We start from the raw sequence: 16296 nt of genomic DNA on the forward strand, positions 1-16296 counted from the left end.
ATGCGTGTGCGCTCCCCACACCACATCTGGCGGGTGCCAACCGCGCCCACAGTGTGGAGCGCACGCGCCGCCATGCAGCGCACACTTGAGGCACAAACATTGTAGAAATGTGGTGACTCAAGTGGCTAACAGTTTACCGTTATTGTATGTAAATATAGTGGAAATGTTTGCGCGGCGGCGGTTGCATAGCCAAAACTCAAGTCTGCGACGGCAGGCGACAGTGCAAGGACGGCAGCGACGAGAGCATTTGCCGTAAGTATACCAGTAGTTGATTGAACGGCATGCCTTGTGCATGCTCACAACTAATAACTAATATTTAATTATATATCTATATATTATATTATTTAGTATGTATGTATTGTATGTGCCAAACAGCAGTAGTTAACAATTAATACCATATTGAGTAGTCGAAAAAGTCTTTTCGTATTTCTAATCAAACTTTAACTTATTTTTTTTAATATTTATAGTAATAAATAAATAAACAAATAAGCTTAAAATCTCACTTTTTCAACACTATATGGTATGGCACAATGTGATTGGTAGCACTGGAGATATACGACTGCAACGACAGTTATTGACAAAATACGAAAAAACTTTTTCGACTACCAGTATTTTATGTTGCATGCGCATGTCTTATAATATTTCAAATAAATATGGAATTACTAGATATAGATTTAAGCAGTAGCGTAACCAATTATTCGTATTTATAACAATATATGTACATATATAGTAGATAAAATGTAGCCGCTAAATTAGTTTAACAAAATCTAACTACTTTTATCCCGCATTAAAATTAAAAAAAGAAAAATGTATTTTTTAGCTGTATAAGCTTCCTAATTAATAATACTACAGGAACTTAAATGTTCGTTCCCCAAAAATGTTTAAAAACTTCTGACTAAATACCTTTATGCAACTTGATAACTCACGACTAGCTCTCTACTCACCAAGATCACTTAAATTTTATACACTCACGACTAGCAACTCTGCACTTTACTCTCACTCTCCAAAATCACTCAGTTACGAACTCCGAATAATCTCATTAACACGAGCGCATCCTTTATTTTCTCTCGCACACTCCCGCTAACACACTCGGCTTTTGTTTCTCAACTATTTTTTCTCATTTGTTTTGTATTTTCATTCCATTCATTTAACTCGATTAATCCATTTTCACGCTACTTTTACTATTTCACTACTCAAATTTGAACTCATTCATCTATTGTAGATTTTCATGCTAAGTATAATAAGACGCGCATTGTGAATGAATGCCATAGCTTTCAGTATCAATGCGCCGACGGTATCTGCATTTCGGGCTACAAACGGTGCAACGGCATAACCGATTGCGTTGACGGTTCCGACGAAAATAATTGCCCGTTAAATTATGATGACACCACCTACGGTATACTCAACTACTTTTATTCAAAATTCTAAAGTTAAAATTAAAACCCTTGCGAAATTTTTATTCCAATATTAACCCTACTTTTATGCCAACGATCAGGCTACAAATGCAAAAGCACAATTGATTGGTTTCATATTAGCAGCGATTAAGTCCGTAATGCACTGCAAACCCCCAATCTAATCGAACCAGCCATGGTACCATGCCTCTTTATTGTTGAATTTTGCGCAAAGCATGTTTTAATTATATTACATACATTTGTATATATCTTTTCCATGCCACATACCATACACGCACACAATTATACATAAAATCAAACACTCGGCTCTTAGACTTCGAACCGGATCCCGCGCTCAGCGAATGCGATATTTACGAATTTGAGTGCGACTACTCGCGTTGTATACCGATTGAGAAGAAATGCGACGGTTATCCGGATTGCGATGACGAGACTGATGAATTACAATGTCCGCCCTTCACAGGTACGAGTCAAATGCAAGTCTGCGAAGGCTCAAGCTATACGACTACCATGCACCGTGAAAAACTCAGCACAATTAACCACTTATAAGTGTAAAGAGGCTAAAACATTTAAGCACTTGGAATGCCTTACGAAAAACTAACACGTCCAAATACTTAAATTTCGCTCATACAAAAATACCCAACACGATTGAGAGAATATATACCGAGCTTGTGTTGATTGCAATACAGCCAGTCGGCTGACGTCATATTAGCGTATGTTTCGAAATTGAAGTTTAATTGCTGGAAGATTACTCTCAATATTTTCTCCGAGAGTCACCATTATTCGGATATCTAAATATTGTACCTTTTATACGCATAATTTGGTATATATTCTCTCTTTCTTATAACATACCTAACCCACACGAGTGACAATCATCGGTCCGGTCTTCTTTACAAATTAAACTTCAAACTTCAATAAAAAAGGAGTACTCTCTCTCAGCACAGCAAATATATTATATACCTATAAGTAAAACCAATTCGTATAAAATAATATTCAAATTTAATCTTTTTGCTGATAACTCGTTAATTCAAGTACATTCAGTAATTCAAGTGCCTTTTAAATACTCACAACATTATTCCACATTTTCTCATCAATTTTAAATCCAATCACTAAGCGCATGTCAACCAAATTTTTACTAAATCCGTTTCATTTTTGTTTACATCAATCATTCGTTCGTTCATTCATATATACATTCACAGAGCATTGCCACGAAAACGAGTTCGAATGCGATGAAAATTATTGCATACTACGCGATCAACAATGCAACGGTATAGTCAATTGCAACGATGGCACTGATGAGCAAAATTGTACATTTTGTCGTGACAAAGCTTTTCTGTAAGAGAATTGCTATATTTCGTTTGATAACAGTGATGTTCGTTGGATGCGCGTTGAGGTTGAAAATAATTTTTTTAATATAAGAAAATTATAGCATATTTCTACAGAATTACATATATGTATTTTAAGCCTTCACCAAGTTGCAAATTTAAAAAAAGCTGTTTTGTGAAAAATATCCAAATTGATAAAGGGTTTTTGTGTTCTAAAAGTTCACTAACCTTACTGAATGATTCCTACAATTGCATACAGGATAATGGAAAACTTTTTTGAAAAAGCTTTTTTGCCTTTTTCTAAAAAGCTTTCACATTCCCAACTTTAATTTATGTGTGAAAAGCTTTTCTGTGAAAAATATCCATTTAGAAAAACGGTTTAGTGCTCTACAAATTCATTATCATTACCGAATGATTGCTTAAATTGCATACAGAATTATGTGGAAGCTTTTTTGCCTTCTCTAAAAAGCTTTCACATACCATACTTTAATTGTGTTCCTTGAACTCAATTTCATTATAACTATTATAAGCAGTCGTAGAACTTTCGCCGTTTTTACACATGATAAGCTTTCACGCAAGCAAGAGCAAAGCTTGATATGTATTTCAACGCCTGTCCAACAAATATTGCGTATTACCAAACGCTGCGAAACATTTTATTAACGTATATATCCAACATTTCATGCGCGCTCATCAACGCCTTTACAACATATCACACAACCACATACGCAACATCACACAAACGCCAATACAAACATTTCACAACATGCAACATATCATCATACATCCAATAACATGCATACAAACAAACTCGTACACAATACTGCTTGCTTGGCCATGCAGCTGCCACACCGGCGAATGCATTTTGCCACAACAGCGCTGCAACGGTCATCCCGATTGCATCGATGCCAGCGATGAACAGAACTGCGGTAAGTGCTGGAAGTGAACGTTCAGGCGCCACACCTTCAAGTTCGGCAGGTTTACGAGCGCCAAATTCGTTGACTTCTGAATGGCTTTGAACCAGTTGCTTAGTTCTTTAATCTGCTAACTTACTTTATCGTATTGTAGCAAAGCGAAACATTTGTAGTTACTATATACTCCGATATTTTCGACTATTTACCATAACCTCAACTTCCTTGCCTCCCCCCCTGCTTATGTGCCACATAACATTTTGCATGCTCTTTCGGCAACTTAGTGTGTAGTCTCATGCCCCAATTGCGCAAAACACTCTCAGCTTGTCACTTAAGTAGTCTATTAGTGTGTAGAAGCGAAAGTTTTGAAAATTTCTCGTGAATTCTTAAAGTCACAGTACGATTATTGTATCTTTATTGCGAGACAACTGTATGTTTCAATTAAGCAAACCTCTTTCATTCACTCGCACGCATCAAAAATCCTAAAGAACGAGCAACTGTGGCGGCAAAAATCGAATGTCCGAGACTGAAATTCCTGTGTAACGGCACCTGCGTCGACTGGAGTCTGTATTGCAATGGCAAAATTGACTGCGATGATGAGCAAGATGAAAAGAACTGCGATGGTAACGAAAAATTAAAATGAGATACAGATTAGAAAAGTGAATATTTGAGCAAAATTAAGTTGGAAAATCATTTCCGGAAGCTTTTTCGTAGACAAAAATTTAATACAAACTTTTATTCAAAATTGTTCTGAAACTTTATAGTGCTTCTCTTTCTTACACACGTTTAGCTGAAAATACTGAATGTTGAGGTTAATTTTCATTTTTAATAGTATTCTGCACCATATTCTGGAATTAACTCAAAAATGTGCCCCCTACTTTGATTGTCTCTCGCCAAATTACATTGTTGTTTGAAACGCACGTTTCTTTATCAAAAAATCGTAAATAAGCTTTTTAATCACAAAGCTACTTGGTTCACTTACGGTTCTCAATAATTTCTAATAACATAATAAATTTCTGAGCTTGGTTTCTTCAACTATAAAATATTTTACTCATTTTTGAATATATGCCTCTTAGCTGGGTACGTGTGTAGTAAATTTTTGAAAGGGGTATTATTATCTACAAATAAAAAAAACAATAGTTTTTTGGTTTTTTATATTCTGAATAGTCTAACTATCCAGTAGATCCAGACATTGCGACGATATTCTATATATTTGATTTACACTAATATAATGTCGCTAGCGTAAATTGGCAAAAAGTGGTTGACCAAAATGGTACATATTTGGTTCATTGAAGTTCATTATAAATATAAAAAATATAAGTTAAAATTTGATTAAAAATACGAAAAGACTTTTTCGACTACCCAATATTTTTTTTGAAATAGTGCCAATTTTTTAGACTCCACTTTATCAACGTCTATACACCATCGATAAAAATATGTAGCACTTTAAAAAGCTTAGAAAGTCATCATGCCAAATGTCTTCACCTTTCAAAAGCTCTCCACTTCACTCTCATTAACACTCTCTGTCTCTCCATACATTTTGCTTATTTATTTACTTTTTACTTCATTAATTTTTATTTATGTGTTTGTATGTAAATATATATGTATATATTTTTTAATTTTTTTGTTTAATTTCATAAAAACTTCGCACATGACATAACCTCACCTGTGTCCATTTTCAATGTTTTTTTGTCGTTTCAACTGTTTAATCGTGTAATTATTGTTTCTGTGCTGGAAAACTATATATCATACAAAAACAATAACACAACCATATTATACGCATTATAAATGTTAATGTTGACTAAATTAAACACCGACTTCACCAACAAAAACAACAACAACATAAAACCGTACATAGGCACCGAACGTGATAAGGATGTAATACAGTTAGTGTCGAATAAGTCCTGCCACGCCTACCAGTGGCAGTGCGGCAACTACCAGTGTATAAACAAAGATTACCTGTGCGACGGGCACGCCGACTGCATTGACGGATCCGACGAGGCGCCCAGGCAATGCAGCAAAAATGGTAACAGAACAAACAAAAACAAAAATACAAATAGAATATTCAAAATTTCAAGCTGAATTACAAAATTTTTAATGCCACCGGCCTTTGAACAATATGTGTCCGAAAATGTATTAATTATTTATGTATAAGTATATATTATATTTCGCCTTAATATGTTTTTATGTGAATTTATGTAAACAACTTACAGTTTTGCCACCTACAAGCATTAATGAAAACCGTTCCACTTACAGCTGTGTCATCCAAACCATATTAACCACTAATACATATCATTTTGCATTTCTCTCTCTCTCTCTCTCCCTCTCTCTCTCGCTGCGTAATTGCATATACTCATGTATGTCGGCAAACATGCTTTCTCCCATTTTGCTACGACTCATCAACTTCGCTTTCGACGCGCTTGATCGCTTCACACGACTGTAGTTGCTACGCGCCACACGCCGGAAGACTGCACGGCCGATCAGTATTTTTGCGACGACGAATGCCATCCGGACTCTATACGTTGCAACAACATTAGAGAGTGCACGGACGGCAGCGACGAGCTGAACTGTACACCATATCCGCCCACACGACCACGCCCATTGCCCACCTACCCATGCCCAATGCACACTTGTCCGAACGGCAAATGCTACTCGGAGAGTGAACGTTGCGATGGCTCACGCGACTGCGACGATGGCGCCGATGAGGCAAATTGTAAGTGCACACTGTTCCCGAGCGCCGCTGCTTAAGCTCGAGTGGTATATCTCACGATCACACTTGTATTTCTTTTGTATGCACCGAGTATAAAATAGTTTTTCTTCGTTTTCCGTAAAATTGCACACAAATTGGCTATGTGAAAATCGGCATTGAACTATCTATATGTAGGCAAATGAAGTCGAAGAGAGCGTAATTCATTCAGTAGCATAAAATCACGACTTACTATATATTCTTACCGACTGAAAACTTTTGCGCTCGTCTCATGGATGCAGGTTTCTTAAAGTCAAATGACCTGTGCTAGAATTTTTACCTAAGATTGACTGACAAAAATATAAAGCACACAAGCTACGAAATTATAGCGCTAAAGACACCACAGACTGACTCTGATGTAAAATCTCGATAATGTAATGGTCGTAATGGGTACTTTGATGTACATTTGATCGAGCCTCGCTCAAATTGTGATTCTTTAGTTTTAAATAGAGTTATAGTGGTTTAGAGAGTTCGATTAGCCACGAAACGTGCAAAGTGTAGAGTGGTGTCTTTTCCGCAAAGCTAGATACCAAAATCGCATTCCGTCTGCCAGACCACTACAGTGCCTACCAAGCGGAGATCACAGCAATTAAAGAAAGCTTTCTTGTTCTGATAAGAATGCGGGCACACTCTAGAACGAATGTATTTATGTATATAGATAGCCAAGCGGCTTTAAAATCACTGAAGTATTTAGACTATATCCTAGTCTAAGATCTCGCTATTTCACAATAAACCTGCAATAGGTTCCAGGATGTAGTGTTATTCCTGGGAACTGTGAAGCAAGTGCCAGAATAGGCACCACACTACAATCAGACTCCGCAATCCATATGCCTCTGGCTGCATGCAGATATTTAATCGGGAAATATGTTATAAATCTCTGACTTGCTCAACAAGCAGGCAAACTTGACATGATCGGAATGTGGGCCGCACACGGCTATTCGAAATTGAAAGGAATGATATATGATGATATATTTGCTAATAAGTCACTGTCTAAATGTCAAGCATGCCAGTAGACTAGGGACTCCTTACAACGACTATTGTAGCAGCTGTGGGGAGTTAAAAGAGGAAGAGACTATAGAACAATAGCCACTAATAGGCCTCACTCGACACATTATACTATAATGCGAATTAGAAATGATATTCTAAAGCCAAAACTCAGTTTTTTTTTTGATCAACTTGCGACCCTCAGTGGTAAAGAACTGACCGCTGATTTTGCACACGACTTCATTTGCTAAACAAACTCAAAATTCCCCTCATAGCGCGGCACATCACTGTCATATATTTATATTAACCACCATTAAACACCTCTGTGTGCGCAGCTTTTGTCATTAGAAGCACTTTGTAATAAGTTTTCTCATCGGCCTTTACATAAGAATTCTTATATTTATTGTTATGTACCTATGCATATGCTTTGTGAGAAACAGCAGATTTTAGAAAGATTTTCATGTTCGATATTAATTACTTGCCATTACTTTATGATTACTTTATGTAAGCTTTGCTAAAAAGCCTTGGGAAGCCTTTCTAGACTCTGCTGTTGTCGCACGACATTTATTTACGCTTCTTTCTTGCAACAACATGCAAATATTTTCAATCTATCTATTCACCTTTTTTATAAAAAACAAAAAAACAAAACCAACAATTATTTAATACATACTTTGTAAGGCACCACCTGCAAGGAGAATGAGTTTCTCTGCTTTGATCGTCAGTACTGCATAAATGAGACGCAACGTTGCGACGGATACTACGATTGCAAAGATTTCTCCGATGAGCAAAATTGCATTGGTTAATACAAGCATTACTTTCAAATTATTTTTCTTGCATTCTTTTACATATTTTTAGATAAATTTCCACTGATTTATACCCTATTCGTTGCAGTTTATTATTATTAAAGTTACAATTAAGCATTTTAATTATTTTTTTTTATGTCTAAGCTAGCATAGCATAATTTATTTTAGTGCAACTTATTTTTAACTCTCTCATATAACTTTAGTCTAAGCGCATGCAATTGTACTTATGTTCCCTCTTAAAAGCTCTTATCCACTCCAGCAACCGGTCTAGCGCATGCTAAGCCGTTAGCCGTAAACATATTGTATATATTTTATTTATTTGACGAATTTTAATTCTCTGTTACCCCTGTTATGTAGCAACTCTCTTAAAGCAAACCCAGTATATATCCGTTTTCCCGCCACACAAACTGTCTGCGACGCAAACTAATTTCTTTCTTTTACACTTCACTCTCGGCCAGGTTGCGCTGCCAATCAATTCCGTTGTCGCAATGGTGACTGTGTTTCCAGTAACGCCCAGTGCAATGGTTATCAGGACTGCCGCGACGGCTCGGACGAGGAGGACTGCTCTGAGCCCGCCTACGTTGTGCCCTGTACCGGTTCGCAGTTCCGCTGCAATAATGGACAGTGTATAAATGCGGCGGCGCGCTGTGATGGCTACACCGATTGCGCGGACAGCTCCGATGAGATTTCGTGCAGTGAGTACACTCTATGCTTTTTTATGTACATATTTCCGCAAGTTTTATCACTTTCTTCAGTCATGTACATAATACATTTTCAAATACTTTACATACTTACACATAATGTCACATACATTCATCTATCGACAACTGCATACATACCTAAACACATACGTACGTGATCGCTTCGTGTTTGCATACCCAATCTGGTGTACAGAATATCTGCGCGAACTGCAACTGGAGTACGAAGGATCTAACAAGGCGTGCGGACCGCTCATGTTTCGTTGTGAGAACGGTCCGTGCATACGTAATGCCTTGCGCTGTAACGGCGTGATCGATTGTCCACTCGATATTAGCGATGAGCTGGACTGCAACCCGAGTTCAAATGAAATTGAGCGTAAGTTTTGTGTTAAACGGTAATTTAGGGTGCAGGGCGCTTAAAGTCGCACAATTTATGGTAGAAGGATAAGCTAAGAAAGCATTAACAATGGCAAGACAATATAACGGCGGTTGTTGCTGTTGTTGTTATAACGGGTACCTATATATAACGACGGTGTTGCAGACACAGTGAAGATGAAGACTCTATAATATTAATTTTGATTGGGCCACACGAACCCAAATAAAGTTAGAAGCTCACAAAAAGCGTGTATTACGAAGGCCATTTCAAAATATCCCAGCACCAATACGCTCAGACCAAATATTTATTGAAATCAATTCTATAATATTCTATAAAATTCTCCTAGAGTAAATAACTTAAAAAAAAATTTAATTGAAGTTTGATTAGAAATACGAAAAGCATTTTTCGATTAACCAATATAACCCCCACTTGGATTTAGAAAAATTAGCAATCAGCTAAAGATTAGGAGAAATTAACAAAGCCCAGTCATGCTGTCACTCAGTCACCGCTTCCCATTCACGAAACCAATACTTATTGCACACACTTTACTTAACACACATCTGAAGATGAAATTAAAATCACAAAAATTCTCATACTAGCTTTGTTGCTTACCGTTCGTTCTCCACACTAAACTCATACACCAGCACATAAACGGTTCATTTCGAAATTTATTATTATACATATATAAAGTGTATGACTAACTCAGGCTTTATTTTTCCACAGAAGCTGTAGATTTCCCAGCCTCAAATCCAGAATTGAACTTGAAGACATACCCCGAGAGCCAGATTATCAAAGAAAGTGAGTATTCGGCCAATTTTTCATTCCAACGAAATAATTTGTTTAACTTTCTTATAAAAGATAGCGTTATAATATCGAAGTGTCGTTAGCGTGAAGGGGGCTTAAACGTCAAAAGAGACATTTCTGCGCAACTTCCCGCTCTCGACTACCTCGATGCAATAACCATATTGCGTGTACTTAGATTTCGAATAATTCTTGCTTTTTATACTACATATATTCCGCTTTTATTCCCCGAATTCGAAATTAAAATCTGTAAATGAAAAAAAATATACATTGCAATGAAAATGAAACACAGGATATATTAAGGAGGGTAAGTCGGCTTTATTTTAATGCTTAATTGAGTACTTCTGCTGTATGAGACCCCGTCCAAGTGGCCACCGCACGAAATGGCAACCAAATGCAAATGCACTTTTGAATTCGTCTTGTAAATACAATGCTACACACTCACTTAAGTTTACATATATTATATTATAAATCTATAAATGCCTACCCCCTACCACTTGCAACGTTCTCCATGAATTTGACTTTGTATAACTAGCCAAAAAAGTGACCGCATTGTACCATATAGAACACAGTCGCACTGAATGATAGACACCCACACCACGAACTCTACTATCAAATCGTTTATACTAACATCATTCCATATTTAACATCCTGTTAAGGTCGCGAGGTTATCTTCCGTTGTCGGGACGAAGGTTCACTGCGCGCACGCGTCAAATGGACACGCCCTGGTGGACGTCCCCTACCGATTGGCGCACGAGACAATGGCGATGGTCGTCTGGAAATCCCCAACATCCGCGTAAGTGTCCAAATAAATTACACAACTCTTATTATTCTCGTATTAACCGCTAATTTTTCTTTAGGTTGAAGACTCCGGCCCATATATCTGCGAAGCTGCAGGCTACCCCCGTCATGTCTCTGGACAACAAGTAACCGTACATCTTACAGTGGAGAAATGTAAGTAACTGGTTCTACCAGCGTTTAAATAAGCTTAGAAACCAATTCAAAATCTCATTTACCAACGTCCGGACGCAGCGTGGAATGATAACAAATACCAAATATCCTCGCCCAAAATCAGATATGGCACAGTGCCGCATATTGGTGCAGAGTTTTTCGGTCTAGGTACATTTTCCTGCAATGTTTGTATATCATTTTCCCTAAACTAAGCCCTCTTTTTATCTGCTTACTGTTTGATTTTTTTAAAAAATTTTCAAATTTCTTAATACTGGACTTCACGTTCCAAAAATGCGCCGGTAAACATAACTCTACACACGTAAACTAGTATTTTATGGAAATTTTATCTAACATTGTCTTCCTTACTTGATCTACAGTGAATCCCGACAACGAACGTCCACCAACAGCTTGTCGCGCCTACCAGGCCACCTGCCGTGACAACCAATGTATCGATAAGTCACAAATTTGCGACGGTACTCCACACTGTGCGGACGGTTCCGATGAGGAGAGCTGCAGTCACGGTCTTAAATGCCAGCCCAATCAGTTTATGTGCCGCAACTCGCGCTGTATTGACCGCATCTGGCGCTGCGACGGCGAGGACGACTGCTTCGATAATTCAGATGAGGACAGTTGCGACCCCGAGCCAAGTGGTGCACCATGTCGCTACGACGAATTCCAATGTCGCAGCGGTCATTGCATTCCCAAAAACTTCCAGTGTGACGACACAAATGATTGTTTGGATGGTAGCGATGAAATCGGCTGCAGTAAGTCCACTTGAACTTCTATGCACTTGTACTTTATTTTGACATTTTTCTTTACAACTTTCAGTGGGTCCTGCCGCAATCCGTCCACCGCCTCCAAATGTTCGTTTGGAATCGGGCGAGGCCTTAAATATTACTTGTGTGGGCACCGGCGTACCAGTCCCACTTATCGTCTGGCGCCTGAACTGGGGTCACGTCCCCGATAAATGTGTCACGAAGAATTATGGCGGCACAGCTACACTGTACTGCCCCAATATGGCATCACAAGACCAAGGCGCGTACTCGTGCGAAATTCTCAACCCGAAAGGCCGCGTTTTCGTTACACCTGATACACAAGTAACAGTCAACACTCCGACAACCGCCGACGTCTGTCCAGCCGGCTTTTTCAACATGCTCGCTCGCCGGCCCGATGAATGCATCGACTGCTTCTGTTTTGGCATATCTAAGACTTGCAGGAGTGCCAATCTTTTCAATTTTGCTATTCAACCATCAATTTCTTCACACAAGGTCAAGAACGTAGAATTGAATCCGTATGGTGATATTATCATCAATGATGCACCAGTTCCCAATATCCTCAGCCGTCATCATGGTGTACAGTTCCGCGTATCCGATGTGGGATATAACAGCCGTGAACAGCCTTACTTGGCACTGCCTAACGAGTATATGGGCAACCAGTTGAAATCTTATGGTGGCTATCTGCGCTATGAGGTCAATTATATGGGCAATGGACGTGCCAACAATGCACCTGATGTTATAATAACTGGCAACGGTCTAACACTCACTCAACGCGTGCGTAATCAACCGGAACCCAATGTGAAGAACAAGATTTCTGTACAATTCAGTTCTGGTAATTGGTACAAGACTGATGGTCGTCGTGCAACTCGTGGTGAGGTCATGATGGTACTCGCTAATGTGGACAACATTCTCATTCGTTTGAGCTACATTGATGCTACAGAACGTGAGGTTGAACTTACAAACATAGTTATGGACTCTGCTAGTCTTGATGATCAAGGCTTAGGCTCAGCTTCGTTGGTCGAGAAATGCGTCTGTCCACCTGGCTACATTGGTGACTCTTGCGAGACGTGTGCTCCTGGTTATGTGCGTGAGAAATATGGTCCCTGGTTGGGTCGCTGCGTACCTTTTGTACCAGAGCCTTGCCAACCAGGTACCTATGGCGATCCCGCTCGTGGCATACCATGTCGCTCTTGCCCATGTCCACAAACTGGTTCAAGCAACTTTGCCAGCGGTTGTCAGTTGAGTCCCGATGGCGACGTAACTTGCAACTGTCTCGAGGGTTATACTGGCCGACGCTGTGAGATCTGCGCTGCTGGTTATCAGGGCAATCCGCTAATTCCTGGCGGCAGCTGCCATCCAATTCCAGAGAGCACATGCAACGCTGAGGGCACTTACTATCCGCATCCCAACGGTACATGCGAATGCAAGCCGCTAGTTGTCGGTCCACGTTGTGACACCTGTGCTCCCGAATCCTTCCATTTGAACAGCTTCACATACACCGGTTGCATTGAATGCTTCTGCAGCGGTCTGACAAAGCAATGTTCCAGCAGCAGCTGGTACCGTGATCAAATATCTTCAAGCTTTGGACGTTCAGGCGCACCTCATGGTTTCGAGTTGATTCGCGACTACAAAGCCGCACAGCCATCTAAAGTCAATTTCCAACAATATAATAGCGCTCTGACATTCAACCAACAGTTGTCCCCCGATCCACTGTATTGGAGTCTACCTGCACCATTCCTTGGTGACAAGATTACCGCCTATGGTGGCAAACTATCGTATAACCTCAGCTATAACCCACTGCCAGGTGGACTTATGTCCCGCAACACAGCACCCGATGTTGTCATCAGTGTAAGTAAAAATTAAAAACAACTCCTCTATAAAACAAAATAATTTATTTTATTCTGTGCAGGGTGAAGATATAACGATTATTCACTACCGTAAAGCCGGTGTGAACCCCAGCCAACCCAGCTCGTACTCAGTACCGATCATTGAAAGCGCCTGGCAACGTCCTGATGGTCAAGTGGTCAATCGTGAACACTTGTTGATGGCACTTTCGAAAATTGATGCGATCTATATCAAGGCCACCTACACTACCAGCACCAAAGACGGCCAACTGACGCAAGTTTCACTGGATATTGCTACGCAGAATAATATCGGAACACCACGTGCCTACGAAGTGGAAGAATGTCGCTGCCCAGTTGGCTATATTGGACTCTCTTGTGAGCGTTGTGCGCCTGGTTATAAACGTCTCAGCGAAGGAGGTCTTTACTTAGGCGTTTGCATCCCGTGTGAATGTAATGGCCACTCAGACCAATGCGACGCTGAGACCGGCACATGTATCGTAAGTTACCAACTCTACATACACACAAGAAATATACAAACATGTAATAAATGATTCTATTTTCCATTTTAGAACTGCGAACACAATACCGCTGGTGAATTCTGCGATCGCTGTGCTCCAGGTTATGTTGGCAATGCTTCCGGTGGTACACCAAATGACTGCTCGCCCGATTATGATGAACCCTACCCACCACCGGCTCCGGGCAATCAAACAATTGAATGTGCCTACTGCAACCGCGATGGTACTGCCTCCTGCAGTGGTAACTATTGCGCCTGCAAGCCCAATGTAGTTGGCCCATATTGTAGTGAGTGTCGACCGGGCACTTATGGCCTATCCGAGCGCAATCCCGATGGCTGTGAGGAGTGTTATTGTTCTGGCAAGAGCACAAAATGCAGCTCTGCTGTATTATACCGCCAACTTATACCTGTCGATTTCATCCTCTTCAAACCGCTGCTCACAGACGAAGAAGGAAGCATAGTTGATGAAGAGAATCTAAGCTTTGACATACCTACAAACATGTTCACTTACAACTACAATTCGTATACACAAAAGTACTGGAGCATACGCGGCTCAGTATTGGGCAACCAGCTGTACTCATATGGCGGACATCTATCGTATAGGCTGGATGTGGACAGTTACGGCAACAGTGTACCCGGCAGTGATGTTATACTCATTGGTAATGGTATGAAATTGGTCTGGTCCAGACCACGTGAGGAGCAAGATAGTAGTGAATACCGTGTACGCTTGCACGAAGATGAAAATTGGCAACGAAAGGAGTTCGGTCGCTCTGTAAATGCCGGACGTTTGGACTTCATGAGCGTGCTATCCAACTTGGAACACATTCTTATACGCGCCACACCCAAGATACCAACCACACGCACAAGCATACGCGATGTAATACTTGAGTCGGCCGGCGAGCATCGCACACCCGATGCTCAACAAGCCATCGAAGTGGAAGTCTGCACCTGCCCAGCTGGCTACTCGGGCACCTCCTGCGAGAAGTGCGAACCACTGCATTACAAAGACAACTATGGCAGCTGCGTCGCCTGCCCTTGTCGCGAAGACACCACCGACTCCTGCTACCTACAAGACAGCGAAGTGACCTGCAGATGCAAGCCGGGTTACTCCGGTCAACAATGTCAGATAGATGGTAAGTAAAGAGCACCTAGAAAGAGTTAAACAGCAACAGATTGTATAAATTACTCAAATATCGCGAGCATTGCTCAATGATAATACAAACCAATATTTAACCCAAACTCAGCTGTGCCTCAGAGCAGATGTACCAACTGCACACACAGTTCCACTTACAAACGCTCATTTAAACAAACGCTGATTGGTATATATCTGACCTAAACATATGCATATATCTATATTTAAACATATACATATATACTTGTATAGCATGAGAGTGTGTTTAGCACACACACATGCAATTTTAACGAATTGAAGCACGCGTTAAGTACATTTTGAGCAAAATATTCTTCCTTTTCTCCACACATATGCAAAATATAAAGTTAAAAGCAACAAAACCGATAACAATGATAAGTCAACGCTCATTGATAAACCGGACACTTTAGTGATCGAGCCCAAATCGTGCTGTAGTGACTATCAGGTGGACCTCATGCCCAATGAGACATTCGCAAGCAATGAAACACTGCAATTATACAAGGGTAACCGAAAAGTAGGGAACGTGACGAGATTGCGCGGCGACTGCAATCGGCGAGGTTCGCACAACCATTTTACATACAATCGTTTGCTCTTAGAAATATATTGGTAGTGCCTTTGGCTCTTGACTTTCATGTTTGGCAAAGCAATAGTTCATCACTACCCTAGTAAAAATAGTGTTTTCGGGTTAGTTCCTACTGTGTTGAAAACGACTTTGCCATTTCCACTATTTATACTATACAAACCCGTAGGCATGAAGGATGGTCCATATAGTGTGCGCTCTTCGGTAACATTCGTATAAATACATATATCATAATTACTGTGACGGAAATACTTCGGAGAGCATTACAAAAACAAACGATCGAATAAATAATATTTTCTAAAAAGCATTTTAATATTGCAACTGGATAACTTATAAACCGCTCGTTGGCAGTCGGTGCGAGTTTGTCATTTCGCTTAAGGTGGAAATAAAAGTTAACGGTTAGGTCAGCACTTAAAAATTAAGGTCGTGCG

The 16296-nt window shown here is 40.0% G+C and overlaps 1 protein-coding gene across 27 annotated transcripts in view; it reads left to right on the forward strand.

The window, feature by feature from the left end:
- Positions 1–16296, forward strand: part of LOC126759931 (basement membrane-specific heparan sulfate proteoglycan core protein) — a 157663-nt gene that overhangs the window by 118841 nt on the left and 22526 nt on the right. For 18 of the 27 annotated variants that reach the window (XM_050475136.1, XM_050475143.1, XM_050475135.1 and 15 more), the window contains 13 exons: positions 159–252; positions 1223–1396; positions 1726–1872; positions 6086–6355; positions 8634–8870; positions 9973–10047; positions 10343–10357; positions 10710–10846; positions 10911–11004; positions 11379–11765; positions 11830–13625; positions 13687–14118; positions 14191–15268. In XM_050475136.1, the coding sequence (XP_050331093.1) occupies positions 159–252; positions 1223–1396; positions 1726–1872; positions 6086–6355; positions 8634–8870; positions 9973–10047; positions 10343–10357; positions 10710–10846; positions 10911–11004; positions 11379–11765; positions 11830–13625; positions 13687–14118; positions 14191–15268 (4936 nt within the window). The remainder of the gene's footprint in view (positions 1–158; positions 253–1222; positions 1397–1725; positions 1873–6085; positions 6356–8633; positions 8871–9972; positions 10048–10342; positions 10358–10709; positions 10847–10910; positions 11005–11378; positions 11766–11829; positions 13626–13686; positions 14119–14190; positions 15269–16296) is intronic. The other 9 variants (XM_050475154.1, XM_050475158.1, XM_050475138.1 and 6 more) reach the window with 8 other exon arrangements.

Source organism: Bactrocera neohumeralis, chromosome 5 (assembly GCF_024586455.1).
Source record: "Bactrocera neohumeralis isolate Rockhampton chromosome 5, APGP_CSIRO_Bneo_wtdbg2-racon-allhic-juicebox.fasta_v2, whole genome shotgun sequence".
Classification (NCBI taxonomy): domain Eukaryota; kingdom Metazoa; phylum Arthropoda; class Insecta; order Diptera; family Tephritidae; genus Bactrocera; species Bactrocera neohumeralis.